General features: G+C 35.6%; 1 protein-coding gene and 1 pseudogene across 1 annotated transcript; one reads left to right on the forward strand and one right to left on the reverse strand.

The window, feature by feature from the left end:
• Positions 1 to 3,204: 3,204 nt before the first annotated feature.
• LOC145205511 (ras-related protein Rap-1b-like) lies at positions 3,205 to 8,376 on the reverse strand. The gene is made up of 3 exons (XM_080078254.1): positions 8,214 to 8,376; positions 5,236 to 5,460; positions 3,205 to 4,600 (listed from the first exon to the last, which is right to left on the reverse strand). The coding sequence occupies exons 1-3, from the start codon at positions 8,303 to 8,305 to the stop codon at positions 4,324 to 4,326; spliced, it is 594 nt and encodes a 197-aa protein (XP_079934380.1). The 5' UTR covers positions 8,306 to 8,376; the 3' UTR covers positions 3,205 to 4,323.
• A 3,920-nt stretch (positions 8,377 to 12,296) lies between these two features.
• On the forward strand, positions 12,297 to 14,871 carry LOC145205249 (uncharacterized; annotated as a pseudogene).

The raw sequence follows: 14,871 nt of genomic DNA on the forward strand, positions 1-14,871 counted from the left end.
CGCAAAAAAAGTGAGCACTCCTGAAGTCCAGATGTTCATGTAGATAAATATTGGTTTCAAAATACCATTATAAAAGTATGTGTCGAATAGTGTGTCAAAATTTCACCTTCGCTATTTTAGTTTTAGGAGTTATTGCGATTGTACCAGATTGGAAAGTTTTTGTTTTGCGCGGAGGATATTTTTTTCGTCAAAACAATTGCACGGATTTTTGCATGGAATTACAATTTTCTGTAGGGATAGATTGATTTTTGATTGACAGGTAGATTTTTCGATTAACGCAACTTGTATGTAACGCCTGCAAGACTATATAACAAAAGAACAACAAAAATAAACACAAGGAATCTTCAGTTTTGCTCTATTGCGCACGCAGATGCTCTGCCAAACTCCTCAAATTTTCAAAACGATTCAAACATTTTTGCAAATGGATTTCTCTTATTTTGGATAGTTTATTAATGCCAAACTGCTCTTAATTGTCGGTAATTATCTGTCGGAGAGAAAACATTTTTTTATATAACTTACCTAGCCGGCAGTCACATAATGTCATAACTTTGTTCTAAAAATACTGATAATGTACTTTTAACGACTACGTAGCGAATTAGAAATGTTATTTTAAGCGTGACGATTGGTAAGTTACTATGTGCTTGACTGATTTACGTGGATTATTCGCGAAATAAGGCTTGTGACGACATAGAACTTCATTGTGCAACATAAACATAAAATTTTACCAAATATTTATTGGATTTACCTATTGAAGCTGTGCTTAGTTGCGCAGACAACATTTTATTGTGCAGATTACATGACAAAAGCCTAAGTTTGCGCGGAATACAAGGGAAAATCCAAAATATTTTCCAATCTGGCGATTGTATGCTGGTTTCTTTTCACTCAGCACTCAGAATACAAAGCTAATATTGAGCTATTTATTTTATTTTAGTACATATGGCATATTTTCAAAATGCGTTTACTAAAGGCAAAAATAATATTTATTAATATAAAGGGGCCTACAATAAAAGGAGTTCCATTTTTTATCAGATTCTGGTTGATTAAGTTCAATTTTCAATATCAGGTGTCCTTGGTACTGCAGTGAAAAATTATCTTATTCCTAGCATCCAGGTTAGGCATGTGTCTTCTACTAATAAACAACAAAGGGCAAACAATAACAAAAACAGTTTAAACATTTTAAGTTAAATGTTAATGTTCTGAATCTGTAATCTGTATGTTGCTGTCACACAACTTTCCAAACCATTGGCCTTTTTCAAACTATAAATAAAGGTAAACTGTATGTCTCTAACTCTCTAACAGCACACGTTTTCATATTGGTAAGTTTTATACCATCATTGCCCTTTGTTTTAAACGTAACCGTATGGGACCCTAAAATTAAACCTTTGCAGTTTGCACTGGCGCTGGATACAATAAATAGCGTATCAAGCAATGTACCTAGTTCACAGACTAGTTTTAAACTTCACCTTCATTGGCACAATTGAGCACATTTATTTATTAACTGTCGTTCAGCTGTTTTTATACAATTTCAAATACTTTCGCAATAATTCCATTCCCATTTCCCATAGCAGATTGCCGCCTGCCACGAAAACCAGTCAAGCGCGACTCCATCTTCGTGCTCAGCTGCTGCACGGCATTTTCTTATTTTCGGTTGGGGAATTTTTTGACGACTTTTGGAGTCAATAAATTATGCGTTATTATAGCACTGCAATAACTTTGGGCATTTGTTTCAGTAACTATATATTTGACTTGGGTATATTTGACTAAAATATATTTGACTTAACTTTTCAAAAATGCATTTTATCTTTCTCCAAAAGTACATGCATGTATAGAGCCAACACACGATACACAAGCTGAGCAGTGCGCATACGGTCGTAGCCCACACTGCCTATCTATTGTCACCAGATGCACTAATAAGACTTTAGTTTGAAACTGTATGCACTATCTGTAGCTTTTACTTAGGATTTACGAATGTTTTGTCCATTTGCTCCTTTCTAAACTATATCAACAATAACCTCGAAATGAAGCCAAAACAGGGACGTTTTAGAGTTGTTTTTAGCTTTAAATGTATTTGTTACTAAAAAATCAAACACATACACCCACAACCTTTCATTTATTGTTGGAAATAATATCATGTCGACATCATTTAACATTTATCAAAACGTATCACGCGAATCCAGTTTCTGCAAAAGTTTGGTATAAATCAGAAAGGTTCAACATTATTGAGAACAAACAGCTTTACCCGCGAGATTTTCCAATGTTCTTCGAGCAAAGACTGCATTTGTTCGAATACGTTGTACCATCTGACCCACAGACATAGTCAATATTCATAGGACACACACCCCTCATGTCCGAGTCTTGACATTCCTTTAAATAAACCATAAAAAATGCAATATTAGGATACAATTTAGATAAATAACAGAATTGAACAATTCACAAGCCTTACCAAGTCTCTTGCATACGTTACTGCCACTGAAACACACAATAAAAGATTTTTTTCACCAAGGTCACATTAGCATGTTTTTCACTAGGTTTGGTTTTACGATAAAACCATAAAACTTACCAACAACAAGTAGCAACAAACCAAGTACAGGTATTCTATTCATCTTGAATGTCAACTCTTCACTGACTATTCGATAAACCAACTATCTACTGAACCCGTGTGAAGACAAACTGCTGTCAGTGAACAATACGTCATTTCGCGACACAACACTTACTTAGTTGTACGTCATTTATTTGCCTTGTAACTTTTAAATCGATTACGATTCTTTAGAACAGGCGTTCGCAAATAGGTGCGCGACCCAAAGTTACCCTCAAAACCGGTCTGCTCGAAACACTATTGGTATACCGAATATTTTAATATCGACGATTAGATCAAGTGGGAAATAATCTATTAAGACAGACAAGCGAATGCGTAACCACAAGTACCAAATTCTTCTGAATATTTACAGCATACTCTTACATCTGTGTATTGCAAAGAAACAAGGTCAAGGACACAATAGCCAATAAGCAGTAACTTAACACATGAATACCACTATAGACATTTTGACATTTAAATGTGTTAAAGTTTGCATGTGAAATTTTTTTTTATCGGTGGGTGCGCCCCTTTGGAATAATCTTGCGGCCCACTGCATTGGCAATGGGCCCCGATTAAGAAACGCTGACTATTTTGCTCTTGTCGCCTAAAGCTGAACAAAAAAGAAACGATTTTAGGGACATGTGTATTGCGCCACAATCGGATGATGTCAGTCATTACGTCATCAACAGACGGCAGGGAATTTAAGTCTAAAATATTTGTAACGTCATATCAATCAAAAGTTTAAACTTGAATGAAAAAAAGCGACATCTTTTGTTATTTTTTCGTTTCTTGTGATAACAAAAAGTTTGATTTATTGTGGAATCAAGTGCATTTTAAGAGACTAAAAATAAATGTTAGGTCGTTAGCGATACAAATTCACGTTCGTATGCTAATAAGACACAAACAGCTGCAACGTTAACTAGTTTAAAAGTAAAAAAAAACCCTGATTAAACCTAACGTTAAACAAAAGCGGTTCGTTAAACGTCAAAATAAAAGCAACGCATTATGGCAAAAATCCGTGCTGTATGTGTCCGCTGGAATGCATTAAAATATTGCAGCAAAAACAGATTTTGTTAAAATCAATACAAAATGCAATACAAATCGTTGCTTTGCAAACGAACATATCGCGTGTCTATAAATGTTTAAAAATGCAAATATACACTTGTTTTGCATTTTCTACACAAAAATAAATTAAGGCAAAAAGCAAGAAAGTAATTTATTCGTTTTTTCGCAATCCGTACCCTTAAAAAACAGTTCTGTATAAAAATTAAAGTAAACTTAACAGTAAAGATTGCGACAAAGTATTCCGAAAAACTATTAAAACAATACTGGACAAAATCATAAATTGCACGGCTTCCAAATTTTAAACTTGGGTTATTCGAAGTAAATGAAGTATTTCATGTTGTTAGATAATGTTCAAGGTTTGCTTAGTTCTTTGCTTGATATAAACCAAATTCTTGAAAGATTCACAATGCCTTATAGGTTTTCATTCGGGGAAAAATTATGCAAAGGTAGTTTAGGGGCAAATAGCAAAAATTATATTTATTGTGTTAAAGAAACTTGTACTGTTAGCTGGGTTTTACGAAATTTAAAATTAAAAATTGAGTTGAAAACCTCAGTTTTAACGAAATCTGCACTTCCAAGTTTCAAAGTTAAACCTATGTAGCTTTAAAATCGACAAAAAGGCTTCCTACCAAAATCTATCCAACTTGCCAACAAAAATCAAAAAATAATTAAAAACAAAAAGATCACATGACGGAGCATTTGCCACTTGATCGCCTCCTAGTGGACGCTTCTTTGTGCAAGGCATCGACGCGAGTTTTTCTGATGTTTTCGAAATCCTTAATCTGTCGTACAATATGAAGAAAGACGTCCTCTACTTCATAATGTTCTCTTGCCGATGTCTCAATAAAACGGCAATGAGGCCATCTAGCGGCAAGTTTTTCGGCGATGTCTTCGTCCACGGCTCTTTCGGCTTCAGCTAAGTCTCGCTTGTTCCCTACAAGCACTATTGGTACTTGCTCTCTGAAAAAACAAATAACATCAGTTTAATTATCGTTTTAGAATGTCGGTCAATGCAGTATACGTTATAATTTTGCTTGTTTTTTTTTTTGCTTTGTCGCTGGAACATCACAGATCTGTGTATAGCGTTTCAAAGTATCCATAGTTTATTCAGAAGTAGACTGTTACATTCAGGCCACTATATAATTACGAGACTATACCATTGACGTTTAAATCAGTGGTTCTTATTCACAACCTGGAGGGGGGGGGGCATTTTCTTTTGGGGGTTTTACATTTCCAGTTTTGTTTATGACGTCATAGATCGCAGTTTTTTTTCGTATTGAAATAGTTGTAGTGTTTTAATAAGAGAGTAAATGAAATTCATTTGAATAATCTCATGAATAAGAAAAATAAATAAAGGTTAGAAACACTGTTTGAAACGATTCAGTTTTAAAATTAATTATGTTTTTGTTGTCTTTTCTATTTGAATAAGGACTATTTAGTCCATTTTGGCGACCTCGACATTCTGAAACGCGACCCAAACAAAACAGACACCGATTCAAATGTGCTAAAAACTTTGTAGTACTCATATAGGGAATTTTAAGTATGTTCCAAAAAAGAATATAAATAATTTCAAATCTTTAATTCAACTAACTTACGTATATTTGTTTCGGACAATTTGTTCTCGGATCGATTTAACATCTTCAAACGTCGTGGGGTCAAGGATCGAATAGACAAGAATAAAACCGTCACCATTTCTTATGTACATTTCTCTCATTTGTGTAAACTGGTCCATACCAGCTGTATCGACCAACTCCAACATGCATTGCTCTCCATCCAGCTGGATCACTTTCTTGTGGATCTCTTCAATAGTTGGTTCATAACTACACAACAATGAACTTTTATTAATTTATCTATTACACGCAATATCGCTAACTACCCAAAATTTACGCTCATTAGGTATTGGATAATATAAAACACAGTTATTTAGTGATCGTCGACATAGGTTGCCTTATATTGTAGAGAAAAATCCTGTGGAAAATAATATTTTACGGCCACATGCAGCCACAAAGACGAGTTTATGCGGCCGAACATGTAAACAAAATTATGTGTACTGGCGGCCGTGACGTAAATACAAATTATTGTTGTTTAAAACTGCCCTTAAAAGATTTTGTGGGGCTAGAAAGAGTATTGCCAGCCCAAAATCCCTACGCGTAAGACTTTTTGTACGCCTGTGTGCAAACAATGCGAAAAAACAGGAAACACAAGCGTCATAATATATATGATGACGTCATAAACAATTAAGACTGATGGTACTGTTCAGCTCGATCTGAATCAAGTTCGAAATTCTGGAGTTGTAGGCACCATTTGATGGTATTTATATGAGATAAACATGTTTCTTTACGTCAGTAACATTAAAACAAAAACAAGTAGACACTGGCCGACCGGAACAATAAGGATTTACGATGCAGCCGTCGTAGCGAAAAGGTTATGCACCCCTGACTTAGTTTTACATTATGAAATTAGAAGCGAAAAACAGACTGAGATTTCGTTCAGTTCTACCGAATGTGACATCATATAGGCAAGTTTCGTTTTGTCAGAAACTTGAGTAAATACTCAGGCGAAACCGAAATTTTCACTTCCAACCAATACGCATTTGACAGTTGACCATAATGGTTTTGTGCAATAATAAAAAGCGTTGCTTTATTTAGATACACCTTTGAAGGATATTTTTGGACTCGTTTAAATCGGGTCGAAAAAACGCTTCTTAATTATTTGGTTTCGCTCAGAATCTTTAGGATCGGTTTCGATACATTATAACCTAAGGGAAAATCGTTGCATATGCGTTGAAAGTAACATCGATTTAATGAGCAAATATACAGAAAACATGTGAATTTTATTAAACTTTATTGGATTAGGCAAATACAACTGTCGTGATAATGGACCTATGTGTTGGGTGTGAATAACAAAAAGTGTCAAGTTTCGTGCAATATTCGAAGACGTCAATACATTGTAGGCGCATGCGAATGTATTCACCTCTATCCGTGTTTGTGTTTAAATGTTACTAGTTTAATCGTGGAATAATTCAGCCAGACCAACATGTTATCTCTTTATTTGAATTTGGACATATTAAATGTGTTTTTTTGTGATGTCACAAACTGTTTTTGGATCATTGTTAAGCTTAATTTTGCATAACTAGCTAAAATTCTGCAAATCAACTTTTGCTTTGCTAAAATACACCTTCCAGCTAAAGGACCGCGAGCCCTCGATATAATGACAAAAGGACCGTTTTGAAACAAAAATAATGAAAAAGTTTGAGAGCCACTGTATTAAACTGGATTGGATTGCTTAATTAGATCCAGATTGGCAAGAAATGGGCCGATAAAACGAAATTCGCAAGCGCAGGCGTATTGATTGAAAACCCAACTTAATATATACAGCCTAGTCAAAGCATGACTTGACATACAAAAGTAGCAGCTACAATGTAAAGCTATTTTTGCTAGTCACGAATGCAATAACGGACGCATTTTACCAAATCCCTTGCGCCCTGCCACGAATAAGAGGATTCATTCCAATAATAAGGTCAAACTATTGATTGATGGATGCCAGGGCCTTGCGACCCAAGAATGACCGAAGGGATGATAGTTGCTGGAAAATACGTCTCATCACAACAGGAAATGATGTTTATAAGGCAACACGTACACTTTAACAAAGCGGTAACCTTTACTGGGTAATTTTAAAACTATTATGTCACCAAATTATGACTCATAAAGTTTTACAGTTTACCAAGCGGTAATCTAAGAGGGCCTTAGAAACCAAAAATACAGGCCCAAAAGAGTTTTTCATGAAAAGGTCCAAATTAAGCCAGACAGTTAGATCTCACAATGTTAAATCACGACACAAATGCAGTAAAGTAGGAGGATCTAAGTCACACCTGTTTTGTTCAAATCTTATGTCCATACATGATCTGAAATTGGTTTGTTGGTAACTATTCAAACAAAGGCAATACATGTATTGCGTGCGAAACAGTTTTAAATTGTGCTGCACCGAAAACCCTCATGGAGTTCGTAACATTTTAGGACATTAGCGAAATATAGCCAAAAAGATGTGCGTTTTCCCTAATGAGGGTAACTGCAGTTCATTCGGATATCAGCTGACAGGCGTTTGAGTTTCAGCCAAAATTATTCGAAATAACTTTGCACTGTGTTGTGTATTCAAACAAAGCATGGTAGATGGCATTTAAACGCTCCTTAAAATATCAAAATACGCATATATAGACGCAGAAAGAATCTATGACCCTACATTATAGAATTGCAGACTTCAAAAGTCATAAGGACCTGATCAGAGGCAAATGCCCAATAGCTAGGCAGCAAACAATACCCCAATAATTGTTAAACAAATGTTTTACGAAAAAAATTAAGAAACTTTACACCGATCAAACAAAATATGTTTTGGCGCATTTTGAGCAGAATTTTGCTATTAATGATACAAACAACACAAAATTTGCAAATATGCATAAGATTGTTATGCATCTTTGGGAGATCAGGATTAGACCTATTTTTAAACCAACCCCTAAATATGAGCACCAACATCGTCCAAAATTGGTATTTTTTTCTTAGTTTACAGTTTAACTTACTTTTCTTCAAATTTGTCTTGAACGAATTGTGTAGTCATAGAGGTTTTCCCTACACCTCCAGCACCAAGCAGCACTACCTTAAAGTGCCGCATATTCAAAGTCTTTATTGTTCTCTTCTTCAAAAGCGTGTTTATCACTTGCTATAAAATTTTAACCTATAACCCAACCTGAAAATACACGTTACTGTAAGTATAGGTAGGAGGTCGGAATCTGTACAAACACAAATCGTTACAAATAAACGTGTACAACAAGTTTTTCGCACGCAAAAGGGCAAACTTACATACAAATATTGTTTGCAAATAGTGGTTTAAAGCTAAGGTAGCATGCAAATGCTTCCACTTTAAATTTGCACCGATTTTGTATTTACATGTAAAAAATGAAATTGTTTAAATTAGTAACCTTACAAAAAGTGCAAGTTTTCATGTACACTGAAGGCGATTGTTATCATCACAAAAACAGAAACGAATTTTTAGGAAGCAATTTTATACTTCTGCAATAGAAGGCCCACATTGCCTAACGCAACTCGTATAATGGTGCTGATTCACTTGCCGAATCGTTTATTACGTCACAGATGTCTTGCAGGACTATTTCCTGTTTCCAGTAACTATGTAGCAAACGCATTATGACCCATACCTCTTCAGTTGCCTCGTCATGACGCAATTATTACATCACAAACGAGTTCAGTTTCTACAAGTGTTTGAAACGTTCAATTACTAAACATTCGTCTTTGAACAAATTATAAGTATATTTAGCCAGTTTTAATTGAAAAACTTTTTAAGTTGATGTAGCTAATTAAACGTGGTTTGCCTAATTTTAACTGTCTGCAAACTACATCTAAAATTGGTCTATTGTTTTGAAAGCAATATGCCCTTATAAGTTCAGTTTTTAAATCATTTGGTAAAGAAAATCGTGGGGACAAAACTACCCGCAAACCAATTATCAAAGTTGTATAAAGCTATGATGTTAACGTTTCAACAAACTGCTGTTATTCTATCCTTCTCCGTTGAAGCATTTCTGCTTAAATTTGCACCACTCCCGAAAATTGTTGATTACTGATAAAAACTCGTTGACAATGTTAACAGCAAACAAAATGTCTGGTTAAAAAGCAACCTAACACAGGACAAGCTTTTTAAACTAACTTTTCACACAAACTGGGCTAGACAAACAAACACATTTGACTGAATGAATGACGGTACTAACTAAGTAATATCACTGCGAAGGCGTTGAATTTTTAATTGATTCCCACTCTAAAAACCTACGCGTAAATTCTGACACAACTCTTCTGTTGCACTATAACAACGAAATATCTTTCCAACTTTCGGTCATGCACTGACGTTAGCCGCGATATGAGAGATGCTACCAGCCTAAAAAACACTATTTACAGCACATGAATAGGTCGAGTGTTTATATAGCATTCTGTATGCATAAAATGCTTTAGCATCTACATTGAAAACTGATGTACTGTAAAGTAAATATTTGCACATTTAAATTTAAAGACAAAATTGCACAACACCTGAAAACCTGTTGTCAAAATAAGACAACAGCATATCTTTCGGCTGTAAAACTGTTAATGATTGCATTGCAGGCATTTTTGCACAGAACCATTCCCATTATTGTTTCCATGCACGAAGAGACAATGAAAGGATATGGTTAAAATATTCTTTGTTGAGAGCAGGTTAAACGTGCACTTGCGACACAAAATATGCCAAAGTCACATTTAAAGTTCTCACACCGAAAAGTGCAATTTAAGTCATAATTTGCATGTTCAAAATTGCACTTCAGCACTGCTTTTGTGATGCAATAAAACGAAATATAACTAAAAATTCTCGTTGTTGCTGTATTCAGTAGGGTTGCCATACGTCAGGATTTTCCCTGACATGTCAGGGAATTTAGTGTTTAAATCTGCGTCAGGGAGAAATGTTAAAATGTACTTAAAAGTCAGGAATTTAAGAAAAAAAAAATATATATATATATGCTATGTAATTAATGTACCAACAGAGAAAAAAATGTTAAAATGTACTTAAAAGTCAGGAAGTCAAGTAATAAAAGTCACGTAATGAACCAACGGACAAAGTTTCTTGTAGTTAGCTACAACCGCGTCTATACCATGAAACGTAAGGAGGTAAACTGGCGGCGCGCAAGTTAACGCAGAAAGTTACTGTTTCGTTTTGCAGTGTGTGTACCCGAGTAACAATACCTGTTTGTTACTAGTTGTCTGACAGTACGCGTTAAGTACAGAAATCAAAATCCGCGTCTCGAGAAAACCCAGCATTCGATGTGATGTCAGATTTGGATCAGTATTGTTATGCGCAATTTGGCATAATTAGCTAAAGTCCTGCAATCAACTTTCGTTTTTCTGAAATACACATTCAGGCTTAAGGACCGCGAGCACTCGAAATAATGGCAAAGGGACCGTTTAGAAAAAATAACGAAAAAGTTTGAGAAAACTGGGTTAACGCAACCGAGATAAATTTTGTCAGGGATTGTGTATCTTAAAATATGGCAACCCTAGTATAGAGCAGTGGTTCTCAGCCATATACAGTACTGGTCGCGTACCACCTGACGATTTTTTCTATCGCTGCGTACAACCTCCTAAAACCTAAACCCTGTTTGAATGGGTAAACTAAGAGCTAGGCCTGTTCTTTCTGACAAAGACCATATGTTTCTAAAACCAGCAAGGTTAGCAATTAGAAAATATTGTCAATAACATGAGTTTCGCCCCAAGCCAAGGCTGATCAGTTGGGTTAGTAAAGTTGCATTTCATTAACTGAATTGAAATAAGTATAGTAGTAAGCTACTCGCGTACCATCTTAAAAGCTCCAGCGTACCACAGTACGATAACCACTGCTCTAGAATCTAGATGTCTAGTTCTTCGAGGGCAACGTGTTCGACACCCCTGGTCTGAGTGGCCGCATGTAGCGTTGGGTTTTTAAATTTTATTTTAAATTCTTTTTTTACAGGTATACACCAAAGATTTTCAATTCCTTTTTGAACCTTTTTATAACCAAACTATAAAACACTTGGTCTGATTACTTCACTTAAATTCTAAACTACAATTCTCTAAGTTAGGTAGCTGTGCTTACGAAAGTATGGTTGTCACATCCACACGACGTTTATCCTGAAGTTACATCTACTGCCAAATCCATCAATAGTTTCAATCAGGACGCAACAACCGATATTTGCGTGCAAAGCAATAGTTATCAAAATTCCCTTGGGAACTTTGCCTCACGCAGTAACTAGATATTTCCCATCAGAGCGATGAGTTGCACTTCAAAAGATATTTTCGGCACATCAGACAACCGCCCCACAGTTTAGTTTTTACATTTTTAGGTTAGTTATTAGTTAGTATTAGTTAGCACAGTTAGTTTTTGCCAGCCTGTTTTGTTAGGAACCAAGGTGTTGACAGAGACTCAAAAACGCACATTGTTTGTTACAGACACAATAGCATTGTTTCTTGAAGAATCTACCCATTGTGCTGAAAGATATCAATAATTAGATGTACAAGGGATTTCAAAAATGTTAACTTTAGGACTATCTAACTTCATATGGTTGCCTATTTGTTTGTTTATGTACCTAACTTTACTGTTAAATTCAAATGACAGCTGCTTTAAGAAAAAAAAAGTAAAACTCAGTTATACTCTTTCGAACTACATATAGGATTAGAAGCATTAGTATAGCAAAACAGGTTAGTTCCTGGACATAATACTGCTTGCTGAATGTCCGTTTGTTGCACAACAGTGCGTTTTGCTCAAATCATGCGCGCAGCAAAATTATATTGTTGACAGATTCAAATTGTGTTTCATTTCCGCCAAGGCCTGTCTTGGGGCAATTTTTGCGTACCAATGGTATGCAGTAATGTTTTCATTTACATATAGTGTTGTTGGCAGAAACTAAAGCAAAAATTAGAAATCTAAAGCGCTATGTGGAGTTGTGGACGTTAGTTAGTAACTTCTATACTGCTGAAATTTGCAAATTGAAACAGCGTACCTAAAGCACTCGAAAATACACAATACTGAATGAATTTGCACAATCCATATTTGCAGCCTAAACTTTTCTGGAGAGCGGGGTAAAATGAGGTGGTGAGGTAAAATGAAGTTGACCGTTTTTAGGCGACCTACTTACGCCACCGTGCGCCGAATCTGTGTTTAGGCGGCCATTTTGAGTATCAATCTTGTCAAGGAAAGATTTTGATTTAGGCGGTTCTTTAAAAAGTTTGGAGCAAAAAAATTAAAAATAGCCTGTTTCTTAAAATGAGTGACATAAGTTTGATCCTTTTTTTCCCAAGACATACACAGTTTAGAAATAAAAATTCTTTATTTTGGACTGGTTAGTGCTGAGACAAAATAATTGGTAATGAATCAAAAAGTTTTCCAGTTACTAATATTTTTTGTGAAAGCTTTTTCTGTTCAGTACAGGCGGGGGGCAAAATGAAGTACCCCACTTCATTTTACCCCACTGTGGTATTGCAATACAACTAACCCATATTTATTGTTTTCGGCTATTACAATGGCAAGCAATGTAGTATTTTTATTGGTATAGCATAGCTGGCTAGCTGCTAAACAGTTGAGAAACAAAGAATTGGTTTAGGATTTGGAAATTGTATTATTTTTTATTTAAATGTAAGCTATTGCAGTTCGTATTTTTATTAGACAACCACCATGGCAAGAATATATAAAAGAAAACTTAATAGGCAAAACTGGTCCAAGCAAGCCATGCAATCAGCAGTATTAGAGGTGACAAACAAACATATGAGCTACAGAGAGGCATCAGAAAGTTTCCATATTCCAAAAAGTACACTTGAAAGAAGGGTGTCATGGTTCCGAAAAAGCCAGACATTAAATACAGCATGCAGGAAAGGTATGACTGTAACAGATCATGATATTTAGATCTAGACATACTGTCCCAGATTTTTCAGTATATCAGCTGCATTTACCGATTAATGTTAGGTTACTTTTCACTGTCACTGTGTTTTTTAAATGTTACCAATACTAAAATTTTGCAGAACTTGGAAGATACAGACCAATTTTTTCTGTTGTACAAGAAAAGCAATTGGTTAAATATGTCAAAATTTTGGAAGCATCACTGTTTGGTCTTACTCCAAAAGAACTTCGTGGACTAGCATTTCAAGTTGCTAAAAGAAACAACATAGAAAACAAATTTAATCAAAACACTGGCTTAGCCGGCAAAGATTGGCTTCGAGGATTTTTAAAAAGACACCAAAGCCTCTCTGTTCGTAAACCTGAAGCTACATCTGCTGCTCGTGCTGCTGGTTTCAACAAAGTAGTTGTGGGCAAATTTTTTGCATTGTTAGTTAAAGTTATTGAAGAAAATCAGTTAACGGCTGGTTCAATTTATAATTGTGATGAAACAGGTGTAACAAGCGTACCAAAGTCCCTATCCAAAATAATTTCAATTAAAGGTAAACGCCAAGTCGGTACATTAACATCAGCAGAAAGAGGCCAAACCATTACCTTGGAATTATGCATGTGCGCAGATGGAAAGTACATGCCACCCATGTTTATATTCCCCAGAAAGCGGATGAAACCAGAGCTTATGGATGGTGCAATGTCTGGGGCATGGGCAACATGCCACCCCTCAGGATGGATGCAGTCAGATCTATTTGTTGAATGGATGAAAAAATTTATTATATTTAGTCATGCTTCACTGAACTCTAAAGTTTTGTTATTACTTGATGGTCATTCCACACATACGATGAACATTGACGTTATTGATTTGGCTAAGAACAATGGAGTCATAATGCTTTGTTTTCCACCGCATTGCACTCATCGGCTGCAGCCTCTTGATGTGAGCTTTATGAAGCCACTGAGCACTTATTATGCTCAAATGGTCAAACAGTGGTTATGAAGCAATCCGGGTAGAGTAGTATCTGCTTTTCAAATAGCAAAGCTGGTCAGTGAGGCATTTTTGCAAGCAGCAACTATGCGTACTGCTATTAATGGATTCAAAACAACCGGTATTTGGCCAGTAAATGAAAATGTCTTCGATGAGGCAGATTATGCCCCCTCGACAACCACTGATATTATCCCATCTACGATAACCACTCCTTCAGTCACAACACCTCTAGAAGATCTGCCTTCAAATAACCTAGTGCTAAATGCTGAGCCAAACATGGACAATGCGGCCAGTATCACTGATACTACATCAAATCTTGATTTGTCATTTGCCCAATCTATTTGTGATGTGATGCCAATTCCAAAAGTCAAACAAACAACTATTAGAAAAAAAAGAAAGAGAGGTTCAACAAGTATTTTAACTAGCTCCCCTTACCTGTCAAAGCTGAAGTTACAAACACCAAACAAAGAAAAACAACCTAAAAAAGGAAAACACTGCAAGAAGTCTTTGAAGTATAAAAAAGCTGCAAACAATGTGAAAGTTGATCAGGAAGAAGATGCAGCCTGCTTATTTTGTGAGGAATTATATTCCACTTCTACAGAAGGATGGATTTGTTGCTGTATCTGTCATAGGTGGGCACATTACTCGTGTGCTGGAGTTGATGAGTGTGAAAGGTGTATTCGCTATATTTGCGATTTATGTCAGTGATTAGGCCTGTTACTGAAAAAAAGTGTTCATTGGTTGGATTTGTTGTTGTTTTTCGCAAATACTTTGTTTATAAATGCAAAAAAACAATTTGTTGCTA

The sequence above is a fragment of the Phallusia mammillata genome, chromosome 8, assembly GCF_965637545.1.
Source record: "Phallusia mammillata chromosome 8, kaPhaMamm4.hap1.1, whole genome shotgun sequence".
In the NCBI taxonomy this organism is placed as follows: Eukaryota; Metazoa; Chordata; class Ascidiacea; order Phlebobranchia; family Ascidiidae; genus Phallusia; species Phallusia mammillata.

What these genes read in the sequence shown, in the direction of transcription:
- LOC145205511 (XM_080078254.1), bottom strand. Translation starts at nt 8,305, where the DNA reads ATGCGGCACTTTAAGGTAGTGCTGCTTGGTGCTGGAGGTGTAGGGAAA. An exon ending in CAAGACAAATTTGAAGAAAA is followed by an intron (nt 5,461 to 8,213) that starts GTAAGTTAAACT and finishes ATTGTTGTGTAG; the next exon opens with TTATGAACCAACTATTGAAG. An exon ending in ATTGTCCGAAACAAATATAC is followed by an intron (nt 4,601 to 5,235) that starts GTAAGTTAGTTG and finishes TTGTTTTTTCAG; the next exon opens with AGAGCAAGTACCAATAGTGC.